The 15,020-nt window shown below is 45.0% G+C and overlaps 1 protein-coding gene across 1 annotated transcript in view; it reads left to right on the forward strand.

Annotated features, from left to right (window-relative positions):
* LOC138299829 (acidic mammalian chitinase-like) overlaps window positions 1-15,020 on the forward strand; it is a 139,693-nt gene that overhangs the window by 111,101 nt on the left and 13,572 nt on the right. Inside the window, exon 10 of the mRNA XM_069238423.1 lies at window positions 3,795-3,924. Within this exon, the coding sequence (XP_069094524.1) occupies window positions 3,795-3,924 (130 nt within the window). The remainder of the gene's footprint in view (window positions 1-3,794; window positions 3,925-15,020) is intronic.

Raw genomic sequence — 15,020 nt, forward strand, 5'->3', positions numbered from 1 at the left:
CCAATAAATGAGCTGCACCTTGCAATGGGTTTTCATTCTGTACCGGGTATACAGCAATTCATTTAGTGAAATATAAAGAGTGAAAAATAGGTATCAATAAAACCTTAGTATTTCCAAAATGGTCACAAGGTAAGGTGTTGAGAAGTAGTGGTTATTTGCACATCTCTGAATTCTGGGGTCCCCATACTAGCATGTGAATTACAGGGCATTTCTCAAATAGACGCCTTTTTTACACACTGTCTTACATTTGGAAGGAAAAAATGTAGAGAAAGACAAGGGACAAGAACACTTGTTCTGCTATTCTGTGTTCCCCCAAGTCTCCCAATACAAATGGTACATCACTTGCCTGGGTAGGTCTAAGGCCCGCGACAGGAATCGCAACATGGACATTTCACATTTTTACATTGAAAATGGACTCGTTTTTTGTAAAGTGCCTAGCAGTGGATTTTGATCTCTAGCTCCTAGGGAAACCTACCAATCCTGTGCATTTTTTTAAACTAGACGCCTAGGGGAATCCAAGATGGGGTCACTTGTGGGGCTCTCACCAGGTTGTGTTACCCAGAATCCTTTTCAAGCCTCTGAATTTGGCCAAAAAACACTTTTTCCTCACATTTTGGTGACAGGAAGTTCTGGAATCTGAGAGGAGCCACAAATTTCCTTCCACCCAGTGTTTCCCCAAATCTCCCGATATAAATGGTACCTCACTTGTGTGGGTAGGATTAGCACTCGCGACAAGAAATGCCCAAAACACAACGTGGACACATCACATTTTCCCAAAGAAAACAGAGCTGTTTTTTGCAAAGTGCCTAGGTGTGGATTTTGGCCTCTAGCTCAGGACTTAGGGAATTCTACCAAACCTGTGCATTTCTGAAAACTAGACACCTAGGGGAATCCAAGATGGGGTGACTTGTGGGGCTCTCACCAGGTTCTGTTACCCGGACTCCTTTTCAAGCCTCTGAATTTGGCCAAAAAAACACTTTTTCCTCACATTTCGGTGACAGAAAGTTCTGGAATCTGAGAGGAGCCACAAATTTCCTCCCACCCAGCATTCCCCCAAGTCTCCTGATAGAAATAGTACCTCACTTGTGTGGGTAGGCCTAGTGCCCGCGAAAAGAAATGTCCCAAAACACTATCTGGACACATCAAAATGATCAGATACAAAACTACCTGTTTTTGCGGGGGCACCTGTGTTTTTTGTCCTGGGCTCAGCATCCATACAGGGAAACCTACCAAACCCAGACATTTCTGAAAACTAGACACCCGAGGGAGTCCAGGGAGGTATGACTTGCCTGGATCCCCCAGTGTTTTCTTACCCAGAATCCTCAGCAAACCTCAGATTTAGCAAAAAAATCAAATTTTTCCCACATTTCTGTGTGGGATCACTGCACCAGGACATATTTCCTACCACCCAACGTTCCCCTCAGTCTCCTGGTAAAAATGATACCTCACTTGTGTAGGTGGGCCAAGTGCCTGTGACAGGGAAGAGCCAAAAACATGTTGAAATTGAGGGGGAACCAAAGCGGGTCCAAAAGGGCAGTTTGAAAAACAACATTTCTAGGCTGACAAGTGGGGCAGAATTTTTATCGGTATGGATGGGACAATGCTGGATGGTTGGAATTTTGTGGATTCCTTCAGATTCCGGAAGGTTCCATCACAAAAATGTGGAAAAATGTGTGATTTCCAGCAAAGTTGGAGGTTTGCAGGGCATTGTGGGTAAGAAAATGGTGTGGGGTGCATGTGAAGCACACCACCCTGGACTCACCCAGATGGTTAGTTTTCAGATGTGTCTATGTCTTGTGGATTTTTCTACATGGCAGCGTCCCAAAGTCCAAAAAGTGCAGCCCTAACCATTCCAAGTGGGAAGATTTTGAGAGTTAGCCAAGCTCTCATGGCCCAAATGTAAAACCAAAACCCAAAATAATCAAATGTCCTCTTGCTTGCCATGGGATAACATTTTTAGTGTGTGGGGGGTGAGCTGAAAGACTGTTACCCCCTTCAGTTGGGGTGGGGGCATAACCATGCCGATACTGGTTGGTAGCCATCACCCCACTATATATTTTTTTTAATTCCCTGGTATCTAGTAGACTTTCTGCCCCCCGGGGTGTGGATAAGGGTTATTGCCACATCTGCCCAATGGTAGGGAGAACAACTTTGGAGCCATTTATTTGGGGTGGGGGTATGGCCATACCCCCACCCTCTTATTTTGAAAAAAAAAATCTTCCCTGGTCTCTGGTGGACTTTCTGCCCCCTTGGGGGCAGATGGGCCTTCCAAAAATGGGCCGATCTGCGCCCACGGGAGGCAGATAGGGCCAACAGTAATGTGCCACCATGGGAGTGACCCATGCTCAAGGGGCTGCCCCCCCAAACAAAACACACAAATATACACACACTAATCCCTGGTGCCTAAGTGGTTTCTGCCTCCCCGGGGGCAGATGAGCCTAATAAAAATAGGTGGATCTGCCCCCTAGGGAGGCAGAAATGGGCTAAAATAATTTGCCCCCCAGGGGAACGACCCTTGCCTAACAGGTCACTCCCCTTCTGTGAACTTGACGCAAAAAAAATAAAAATCTCTGGTGTATAGTGGTTCCTGACCCTCTTGGGGGCAGATTGGCATAATCAAAATAGGCCGGGGGCGAAGTGACCTAAAGACAATTTTCCCCCCAGGGGAGCAACCCTTGCCTAAGGGGTCACTCCCCACATATAAAGAAATAAAAGAAACAAAACAACAAAATTATCCCTGGTGTCTAGGCCTAATTATAATAGGCTGATCTGCCCCCATGGGGGCAGAAATGGACTAAAAATGAATTGTCCCCCTGGGGAGTGGCCCTGGCCCAAGGGGCTGCTCCCCTTATTCAATAACAAAAAAACCAACATTTTCTCTGGTGTCTAGTGGCATTTCTGCTGCCCGATCGCATTGCGATCGGGCAGCAGAAATGCTGAGAGGGACATGAAAGGAGAGGAAAGGACTTTCCTCTCCTTTCATGCCTCTCTCGCCCCTCCACGTGATCGTAGGAGAAATGTTTTCGCGGAGGGGTAGGCCTCTGATGAGGTCAGTGCCATCAGACGCCACGGGCAGGTCAGAGGGGGCAGGGGTGGTAAAGGAAGCGATTCCCCTTCCATCCCTGCCCAGGGGAGGGGGATGCGAGGCCCCCGGGGGGAGCGCTTCCCCCGACGGCCCCTATCCAGACGTAACGGTTACGTCCTGGGCACTCGAGCTGTGCTGCCCAAGACGTAACCGTTACGTCCAGGGCACCCGGGGGGTTAAGTTGAGATTTATTGTAATTTTTATTTTTGTTGCATTAGTTTGCAATAAAAAAAAAAACATGATGCCAGGCCTATTGTATTTAACAGTGCTTGTTTAATGATGATTTCACTATCTTCTTTTTTCATGCCACTGAAATGGCACTTGTGCATATGGGTTGATTAAGCTAATATGTAGAGGGCTATTGTTGTAGTTAGTAGCTTGAATACAGATACCTGACGTATCAAGTGGCTGGCGAGGCAAGTTTGATTTTGAGAAGCAAAACATTGACTTTCTCCATCATGGTAAGTACAACACAGACACAATTGTGAGTTGGCACTCTTTGTTATTGTCTCTATCAATTGTTTCAGCATCTTCTTTATATGGCTATGTATTTTTTTTAAGTGTTTCTTATTCATTACAAACTTCTAATGAAGGGATACTCTGTAATAAAAGTGTTAAGCATTTTATTTCAATTAGATCTATACAGTACTGTTCTATAAGGCCTGAAGATGCTATTTCATTTGTTCTTTTGTGTGCTTTATTTCATCAGGTGAAGTTCTTGAAAGAGAACGGGTTTGGAGGTGCTATGGTGTGGGCAATAGACCTGGACGACTTCGCTGGGACTTTCTGCAATGAGGGAAAATATACTCTTATAGCAAAGCTGAAGTCACTCTTAGCAGGTAATATACTGTGCTGGCCATTATTAAATTATCACAAATTGAATTCAGATACATCAAAACATTCTAAACATTTGACTCCAAGCATCTTTCGTGTGGGGAATTCTTTGAATTCCTTCGTTTAATGTTTGACACAGGCTTGATTTATATATGTAAATTTTTAAGCACATTCCACCCCATCTAGTTTTCAGTGGTGTACTCACTTTGTTCCATTTTTCTTATGGAATGGTGTGTATCTGCTGTGGTTTATAAAGAACAAACTTGGCTAGGGTGCAACTGGGCACCATACATAGTAGCATCATGTGGAACAATCAGTGCTTTATTTGTAAAATTATAAGTGCTAGTTTCGAAAGTTTTTTTTTTCAGAAGCCCATAGCTGGTTTTGCTGAATGCTTTGATTGGCAAATATCAAGGCTATCTAGTCCTGATTCTATCTCATGCCTCTGTTGTGCACCACCCTACGTTCCCTGCCCCGTTATCCCACTCATGTTTTGGATCAATGTCTGTTGAATTAAACATAAATCTCTCTCCCAAAAAATGAGTGCCGCTGGGCCCATCTGCAACCACCAGCTCAAATTAAGCACTGGGAACAATTCATCATTTTCTACAAATTAGTATTGCCCTGCTAGCAACATCTATTAGACTGCACTGAGTCACAATATTGATGTAGTAGCTGCATGTATGACAATTACATCAACTAACGTTATGTAATAAGTAATGATAACTAATAAAATAAGCAATAATAATAAGTAAATATTAAGAAAGTAATAATAAGAAATTAAATTAAATTAAGGCTAAAGGTTAATTAAACATTCACTTTTGTATACCTTTAATTAAACATTAACATTTTTAAACATTAAAAAAATTAAAAAGACAATGGGCCAGTTCAATTTAAAAATTGTATTAAAAAAGAAGGTGGTAAAGATATGTTATTTAGGTTTCAGCTATTTTCAGATATTTTCATCACTTTTAATTGAATTCATAAAAAAGGATTATGGTTAGACTAAGGGGTAACTCGAAGATATTTACTAAATTAATTAAAGGTAAGGGTTAATAGTAGGTTATGGTTTCGAAAAAATACCTGATTTAAATATTTATAATTGAACTAGTTAAGTGCAATGATATGGCTCGTGTTAGTACTAGTTTAAGTATAATATATAATACTAATTAAAAACAATACTTAACGTTTAGGGATACAATTATGGTTATCCAAAAGATAAATATTATCTATGATAAATTAAAAAAACATGATATAACATGAATTAGGTTTACAATCAACTTTAGAAAGAATAATTCCCGAAAATAAAAATATTTTAAAAATATATTTTATAAATAAATACAAATTGAAGTATACATTGTTGGCATAGTAATAAAATATATTATATTACTTTATAAACTTACCGTGATGAATTAGTGGATGTTGATGTAGTGCCAGTAGTTCAGATGTAGTTGAAGTAAATGTAGTAGTAACCTACAGCCACAACACGTGGGAGGGAATAAAGGACACAAAGTTAGTTCAGCTGAGAAAGAACTAGCAGGTTCTTTACAGTGTTATGCCTATTCTATAATTTTTGGTTCAGAGGTCCAAAATAGTTCCTTGTCCATACTCAGGTAGCCTGACTGACATTTATGAACTACCATCAACAATCTACAGCAGTTTTTCTAAATGCATGCCCAAGCGAGACCATCTACCAACTTCAGCGCTGTAAGCTAATGCCTCTTTTTGCATAATTAGCCCTACAAGTTTTGGACTAATGCTGCAGGTTTTCTAGTTTGAGAGTGCAATGAGGTCTGCTAATCAGACCTCTTTGCTAATGTTCTATACACCTTACAAAGTGTTATTGCCTACCTCAATTGGCATTAGCTGACTTACTTATAAGTCCTTAGTATAAGATATCAAAGGTACCAAGAGCATGTAGGACAGAGTACCCCCCCTAGAGCTGCAGCACTGATTGTGCCACCCTGTGTCAGACAAAGTACAAAATGTCTCCCAGCCTGCCACTGTAGCCTGGAAGAGCAGTTTTAAATTGCTAATTTGACTTTGACATTTAAATCAATGACAAAGTCCCCACCTCCCTTAAAATTATTTGCTAGGAAGGCCTATGGAGCTCTGAGGGAGGGAGCTATATATTATTAAGTTCGGCACATACTTTTAATCTGTCCAGACAGCAACACTTCCAAACTGTCATTTTACTGTGGAAAAATTAGTTGCCTTATTGGCTAACCCAGAGGTACCTTTGACTGCACTGATGAAGGCCCTAGACACTCTTCCGAGGGATGTTACGGTGGCTGAAACATGCTGGCAATGATAAGTTGAGATGATGCTTGATACATAGGTTCCCAGTAGCATGCTCATGTTCATTTTTTTATCCGGCCCAGTGTAACCAACCATAAAGGAAATATCCAGGCCTACACTGATGTTGTTTTATACACTTATCTGGACCCTGCATATGACCAGAAAACAATTATTATGATCTCCCTCCCCAATGAGGTTAAGACTACCATATTAGTATCATCTCAACATGGTGGGTCGGACTGGCCAATGATGAAGCATGCACAAAAGAGTAGGTGAGGCTTTTCCATGCAAATCATTACTTTTTTTTATTTTGGTCTTTTTAAAGCATATTTTTGCTATTCCAGAAATGAGTGTAGGAATACAAGCCTCAAAGTCTACTGTATTTACCTCACTGATGTACTTGGTCGTTGTATGAATACAATCAATACAGATATGTTTTTAAAATAGTAATAAGCATCATAAAAATGTTTTAGAAACTGATTGCTAGTTCAGAACTGTGCATGTGTGAATGTGCACAGTCACTATTCAAATTCAAATATGCTCCAACTTGAACTAGCGATCAGCTCTGACTAAAAACAATTTTGAATTGCTTGTGTAACTATTCCCTAGACCTGTCCTACATTTGACAAACAATGTACCAAATGTGGATACAAAGATCACTTGTAGAACTGTTGCAAGTGTAAGTCAATGGTTGAGGAGCCTGAAGTAGTACAAGAAAAATCTAGACAACTTAATAGTTATTGTGAATTCCGATTCCATTGATAAGCCACAATTGACATGCAAAATAGCATGCCTGAGTGTATGGTATGGTTGACTTGGGTTCCTATAATTAACATTGATAGGAAAGTGTTAAAAAAATGAGTGACTAAATATTAGATTAAGAAAATCAAACATTAAACCTGCTGGATACTAAACAAAAGCATTCCTTTTGAAGGGTATTTTGAGCAAGAATTTATTTAAATGGAAGACAAACTTTTGGTAAGGTTTATGTTGCATAAGATGAGGAGGAGATCGTTGGTAAACATCATTCAAAGGTTTTGAAAAATTAAATTTTACAATGTTCTGACCTGGAGGTGTAAGCAATTGATACTTCTGAGCATAATTCATAAGTTTCTTAAGGTTTTTGATGAGAAGTTGGGCAAACTTAAGGGGTTTAATCACATATACGAGATTTTCAGAGCCAATAAAGTCCACTTTATGGCTTTTGCCAGTTGTGGTAGCCAGGAAAAATGTGAAGAAATCAGATTTAGCATTAATCTGAGATCACTTAATTGCAACATTATTGCTGACTGTTATCTTCTTCCTAAAATGAATGACATTGTAGCATCTCTCTTCTGAGCTCAATTATTCAGTACATTGGACCTCAAAAGTGTTTATCACCAGGTTGAGTTATATCTAGAGTCATGTGATCTTACTGCATTTATTACCCTCATAGTTGCTTTTAAGTTCAAGAGGATACAAGTTGGTCTATTTTTCAACGCTTAATGCATAATTTATTTCACAATCTGAATTGCATAGTGGCTTTTTAAGGTGATGTTCTTGCATTTGGTTGTAATGGTACCAATCTCGTTCTTGAAAGAGCACTAGATGTTTTAAAGAAAGAAGATTTAACTTTGCAAAAGGATAAATGTACATTAAAAAATGAGTTAGAGCATTTAGATTGTCCAATTAATGGGGAGGGCTGTTTTCAAAAATAAATCGCCTAGATGCCATTGTTAACCCCCCCCCACCTACAAAATTAACTATTAGCATTCCTGGAGCTTTGTGAATATTATGCAGATTATATTGAAAACTTTGCCAATAAGGCATTTGCTGAAAAAACATACCTTTACGAATGCAAAACCCAACAACAAAGAACATTTGAGTCAATCAAAAAAAATATATTGGGTCTTCAAAAGCTTTAAAGTGTTTCAATCCAGAATTAAAATGCACTATTACCATTAATGTCAATGACTGTGGCTTGGGAGCCATACTGAGGCAGCATGATCAAGATCTACATAAGATTATAGCTTTTGCATCACAAACAATAAAACCCTCAGAACTGAAGTATTTGGTGAAAGAGACAATGGCATGCGCATGGGCAATTGAAAAATGTAAACAATGTATTTGATGCCACACATTTCTAATATTTAGGAATTATAAGACTTAAGTGCAATTGTGACAAAAGATAAGATATGCTTATGAAGGTTGACTAAGTAGGTAGCGCAACAAGTGCTGCAGGCCCATTAGTATCATTTAATTGAGAGGCCCTGGGTATATTATATACCACTTTTTAAAAGGGACCTATACGTAAATTAAATATTCCAATCGGGTCTAAGACAATGTTACTGTGTTTTAGGGGTGAGCACAAAGACTTTAGCACTGGTTAGCAGTGGTAAAGTGCACAAAGTCCTAACATCAGCAATAACGAACTCAGAAAAATTGGAGGGTGACGGCAAAAGGTTTGGGGGAAGACCTCACTAAGGTGTACAGTTCTAATGGTATATAAAGGGCAATTACCTCTATTCGTGATGTCAACAAGGCATTGAAATCCATGACATGGTCGCACAGAAATACCCACCATTCTGTCACTGGTGAAATATGTTTTTATCTAAAGAGAAGTAGACATCCTGTATCTTCTTTGTGTTGTGCATGGATGCGAAAGTTAGTTGAAAATTCATTTAGTGATTCTAAGGTATTGTCTGACCTTTTACGCAGAATAAAATCTCTCAAAATTAAACTCCAAAAGTGTCAAATAAAAGGTGTATGTAGGTACTCTAAACCTTCCAAAGTAATCAGGCCTGGGAAAAATGGTGCTTGTGTAGAGAGTGGAAGATGGTGAAATTTAAATCGAGTTTGAATAATGAATTTGTGCAAGGGAGTATTGTTCTTGAACTTGTTTTGAGTAACAGTTGGCCAATGAACCCTTCATAGTCACAAGATGCAGCTAATACACAGGGTGCTGCCAGAAACTGGTCAATAGTGCCATATACCTGTTTGTAGTGTACCATCGTTCCACCACTATGCTAAGTTTTGTCACAGAATGCTATTCCATGTGTAAGACAGCTTGTTCGGGCAAATCAAGAATAACAGAGTCATCACTTGGATCATACTGGACAAATGGTCAGATATCTAAGTATCTCCACTACTCATGCAGTGAAAAAGAATTGCAAAATGTATATGTAGTGACTAGTTCTCACTGCTACAAATAGGTAATTACTGAAAGCCCTAAACCAACATTTCACTTTTTCTTGGTTGACCGGGTTGTTTAAAGTTATTGCAGGCACTCTAAAACCATGTCTCCGTCTGAGCTTAATGTTGAGGAAGGAGAAAATGCATGGAAATGTAGTTAGGGCAAAATAGCAAAATAGTAACCATTGCAACTGCTGAAATTTTAAATAGTTTAGAAATAAGTTAAGGTAACTAAAAAATATCTTGGTGAAGAAAATAACTTGAAAGAATGCCGCTAAATGAAATGCTAAATAAAATGGTGTGTTTTAATTTAGAAGCAAATACATGCTCAGAGCAGATTAGCGAACATAAATCACAAGTAAAGGCCTGCACATTGCATACCTGAGGATGTACAATACATGTGCTGTATTTTAAAAAATGAGAGGGCAATGTGTGCGCTGTGCAGATTCCAGATCAAACATATGTGCGCTGACGTCTATAGATGCTTGCACTCCGCAGACTATGAACAGGATAGATCACTCTATTTTTTATGTGTGTGCGCACCACAGTTGGTAAATGCGGTGATTAACTGTTGCGTACTCCTAGGATATGATACTGGAGCAGGGGCGGCCCGTCCTTTAGGGTGGAGGGGCCACACCCCCCCATTTTTTCCCCTCATGAAGAGTGTCTTTCAGGCTGAACAAAGGTCAGCCTGAAAGACACTCTTCATTTTCAGCTCAGGCAGCCAGGAGCAGACATGCGTGATTTGCGCAGAATCCTGGCTCCCTGAGCTGACCTTTGCTGGGCTGAGGAAGTCACAGCTCCTCTGGCCGTGACCTCCTCCACTCAGCAAAGGTGCCTTAAAGCCCTCCCCCGGGTGACGAGGAAAGCGTCACCCACTGACTTCGCCCTGGGCGCTTCAGGTTTAAGCCCTGAAGCGCCCAGGGTGAGTGCCAATCAGTGACACCTCGTCACAGAGTGCGGTGGGGTCAGCAGTCTCACTGACCTCATCCCACTCTGTGACGAGGCTGGGACTGCTGCCTTCCCCCATTGGCTGACCTAAGGTCAGCCAGTGAGGGAAGACAGCAGTCCCAACCCTCCTGGGATCTCGAGGCTGAAGGTAAGTGTGTGTGATGTTTGAAAATGAATGTTTGGTACGTGCATGCATGTTTGAATGTTATGAGTGTTGTTAATGGATGTGTGTGTGTGTGTGTGTGAAAGAATGAGTGTGTGTGATGTTTTAAAATGAATGTTTGGTTTGTGTGTGCATGTTTGAGTATTATGAGTGTTAATGGATGTGCGTGCGTGTGTGAAAGAATGAGTGTGTGTGTGTGATGTTTTAAAATGAAAGTTTGGTGCGTGCGTGCATGTTTGAATGTTATGAATGTTGTTAATGGATGTGCGTATGTGCGTGCGTGCGTGGGTGAAAGAATGAGTGTGTGTGTGTGTGCTTCCTGCCCGCCCCCCTCCCTCCTAAAGCTGACGGCCGCCACTGTACTGGAGTGACATTGAAAGTTGTAGTTGAGCTTGACACCAACAAAGATGTGCGTACAGAATAAAAGTGTGCGCATTTCAGATTTTGAAGGATTACCGCACTGTGTAAATGAATGCAAATATTAATACTAATCCAGTCAGAGCAGCAATTCGGAGCACCCAAAATGGCCACCGAAGTTGAAGAGGCTTGATGAACTGCAATAAAACACTTCTAACATGTGGAATGACTGTTGGCAATGGATACAACTAAGCCACCTGACAGGACTGAATGTCCAAACCTTCGCACAAAATTTGCATCTCACTTCCCATCCAGCATGACACCAGTGGCGTAACGAAAGTGGAGCCCCCCACTGCAAAGTACAAGGAGGGGGCACCCCTCCGTGTCCCGCTGCCTACCACTTTTGCTGAGGGGCCACCAGGAAGTCTTGGCATCCCCGCACCGTGGGGGCTGCGCGCGCTTATGTTACACAACTGCATGAAACGCTACAGTGTGTGTACAGTAACAGCGTCAGTTCTTCCTCTTATAAACTAGTCAAATGCGGAGTAGAGCATGGCTCATCTTGATCTTCATCCACCACTTGTAAGAACAGCGACATGAAGCGAAGTACAGGCAAGCACAACCACAGGTAAGAAGTGCTCGATCCCAACCTTGTCACCAATGTAAAGATGAGGCCGGATGCACATGAAAGGTAGTAAAGGTTTATTAACACAAAGAGAACAACGCATATGTCAACTGGCAACCAACGGTCTGACAGTACAATGTATAACAATCACCTCACCAGTGCTTAATTTGTGCCTGTTGTTTCCGGTGCAGAGCACCAGCACTTCGTTTTAAGGGCCAGCGCTTATTCTTCTGCCTCAGACATTTACTGCGAGCAGACACAAATGGGAAAGACGGAGGAAGAGAAAAACTAAAAAGCGTCACAATGGGAGAAAGCAGAAAGCTGCAAAAGGGAGCTGAAGGGGCAGGGAGTTTCTTTAATTGGATTGAAGAGGCACAGGGTGGCTTCAGGATTACACTGCCTCATTCCATGCTCACAAATTTAATTGCAGCAGCCACATGTTTATCCCCTTTGCTGCCAGGCCTTTTCCCCCTCCTGTGCCAAGCCTTTTTTTGGCTATTTGGGATAGTTCGCACTTAGGCCCCCATAACCTTTTGTCCACATAAGGTATCCACGCCAAATTCGCCTCCTTTTTTCCACTTACTGGAGATTCTAAAGGTACCCGGAGTTTGTGGATTCCCCTGATGGGTACTGAGAAATTAGCCAAAATACAGCTAAAATTTGGATTTTGGGGAAAAGTGAGAAAAAAGTGCTGTAGAAGAAAGCATCTAGTTATATCCCTGCAAATGGCATCAACTAAGGGTTTGCCGTGCTAAAATGACCATCTTCCCAGCTTTCAGGAACAGGCAGAATCAGAAAATCAAATTTTTCAACACAGTTTTGGCATTTTACTGGGACTTACCCAATTTTTCCTATTTTTTGTGCTTTCAACCTTCTTCCAGTTGGCAATAGATATGGGTCTGAAAACAATGGTGGATCCCGGAATACTATCTCTCTTGTGTGGGTGCCCAAAGCAGTGTCAGCCTAAAAACATTTTAAAAATTGTGCTTATCAACTAGCTGTGATATCCCCTCAATCTCTACACGTTTTTGACCTTTTCCTGTTGCAGGCACTTGACCCACCCACACAAGTGAGGTATCATTTTACTTGGGAGACCAAGGGGAAAGCTAAATTTGAGCTTTGCCGCGTTCAGGGAGCTCTGACTGGGTCCCAGGCCTCTGACAGGCCCTGGGGCCCTGGGGCGGGTACACCCTTCCTACAGCCTGCCGTACCCTGAGTGGCCCAGGCCTGGGAGTCTGCTGGGCTGGGGAGGCTTCTCCTGTCAGTTTGTGTTCAGGGACCCCGGCTGGGCCCCCACCGGGCTCTGGGGGCGGGCGCTTCCTTCCTCCAGCCTGCAGTACCCAGAGAGGCCCAGGCCTGGTAGTCCACCAGGCCAAGTGAGGCTTCCCCTGTCAGTTTGGGTTCAGGGGCCTCGGTGGGCCTTGGGGTGGGAGCCCCTGTCCTAGGCTTCGGCCTCCGGCCCACCAGGTGACTAGGCACCCGGGAGAGGGTCTGGGGAGGACTCCCAGGCATGGCTGTGTTCAGAGAGCTCCGACCAGGCCCCTGGCAGGCCCTGGGACAGGCACTCCCTTCCTCCAGTCTGCCGAACCCAGAGGGGCCCAGGCCTGGGATTCCACTGGGCCCTGGGGTGGGCGCTCCCTTCTTCCAGCCTGCCATACCCCGAGGGGCCCAGGCCTGGGAATCCACCGGGCCAAGCGAAGCTGCGTCTGTCAGTTTGGGTTCAGGGGCCCTGGTTGGCCCCATGGTGGGAGCCCCTGTCCTGGGCTTCGCCCTCTGGCCCACGTAGTGGCAAGGCACCTGGGACAGGGTATGGGGAGCACTCTTGTACATGGCTGTGTTCAGAGAGCTCTGACTAGGCCCCTGGCCCCTGCTGGGCCCTGGGACGGGCACTCCCTTCCTCCAGCCTGCCGTACCCTGAGGGGCCCAGGCCTGGGAGTCCACCGGACCCGGGGAGGCTTCTCCTGCCAGTTTGGGCTCAGGGGCCCTGGCCGGGCCCCACCGGGCCCTAGGGCAGGTGCTTCCTTCCTCCAGCCTGCTGCACCCCAAGGGGCTTGGGCCTAGGAATCCACTGGGCCTGGAAAGGCTTCCCCTGCCGGTTTGAGTTCAGGGGCCCTGGCTGGACCCCCTTTCCTGGTCTTTGTCCTCTGGCCCCCCCGAGGTCATGGCTCCTGGGGAGCCTTTACGTCCTTGTGGCCTGGCCATCTGGTTTCTCTGACAACTTTGGTCATCTGGTTGCGCGCTATGCGTTCCTATGGCATATCCAGATGGGAATACTGCCCCGGATGTCCTGATGAGGGCTCATTTGCCTCCTCAATGCCAGCCAGGGCTCCACGACGTCGGTTGCGTTCTCGCCGACGGTTCCCTCCGTCCCTAGGTGTGCACGGAGTACAAGAAAGGGTGGTAGCCTTCCTCCAGATTTCTAGGGACAGGCTACTCTGGACCCCCTTGGGGGCCAGTCTTTCCGGGACTAGGCACCGCAAGGGCCTGGGCCTGCCCTGGGGGCTCGGGTGTACAACCACCTTGTAGCTGTGTCCAATGGGTCTCTCCTCCAAACCTGGCTTCCCACAGAGCAAACTGATGTCCTACAGCCTAGGATGGATGCTCCCTTCCTCCAGCCTGCCGTACCCTGGAGGACCTTGGCGTACACTGGGCCAAGGGAGGCTTCCCCTGCTGGTTTAGGTTCAAGGGGCCTGGCTGGGCCCTGGGACCTGGGCCCCAGGGCAGTGCCGTGGCAGGCCCCAGGGTGGGAACCTCTTGCCTGGGCTTTGTCCTCTGCCCTGCTGGGTGGCAAATAGCCTGGGACAGGGTCCTGCAGGCCCTGGGAGGGGTTTCCTGGTATGTAAAGAGGCCTCAGGGCCCCGAGTAGGAGGTAGGTTTGCCCCCCCCCCTTGCAGCCCCATGCCTGAGGCCCAGCTGGGGCATAGGGAACCCAGGCTGCAGAGTCCCATTCAGGGGCAAGTGCAGTCTCCTTATGTTAAGGCACAATGTAATCAGTTGACTGTCCTCTGAGCCCAGTCATCTGGTCGCTCTGAGACCCCAGGGCATCTGGTTGTGCTCTGTGCATTCCTATGGCGAGTTCAGATCGCCGGGCTGACCTGGGGAGGTTTCCCCTGCCAGGTCATGCTCAGGGGCCCCATCAGGGCCCGGCCCAGGGGTCGGGGTGGGAACGCCTATCCTGGGCTTTGTCTTCCAGCTGTGTGGCAAGGTGACCAGGATGGGATACCGTAGGGCCCCGGGAGGCCTCACCTGCATGGTCGAGTTCATGAGCCCTGACCAGGATCCGCCATGCCCTGGGGTGGGCACTCCCTTCTTCCAGCCTGCAGCACCGTGTAGGGGCTGGGAGTCCACTGGGCTGGGGGGAGGCTTCCCCTGCCAGTTCAGGGGCCCCAGGGTGGGAGCCCCTCTCCTGGGCTTCGTCCTCTGGCCCTCCGGGTGGGAAAGTGCCCGGGACGGAGTCCTGCAAGCCTCGGGAGGACTTCACCAGCATGTAAAGAGGCCTTGGAGCCCCGGGTCTCAGGTCTGTCGAGGCCCATCTC

Source organism: Pleurodeles waltl, chromosome 6 (genome assembly GCF_031143425.1).
Source record: "Pleurodeles waltl isolate 20211129_DDA chromosome 6, aPleWal1.hap1.20221129, whole genome shotgun sequence".
In the NCBI taxonomy this organism is placed as follows: Eukaryota; Metazoa; Chordata; class Amphibia; order Caudata; family Salamandridae; genus Pleurodeles; species Pleurodeles waltl.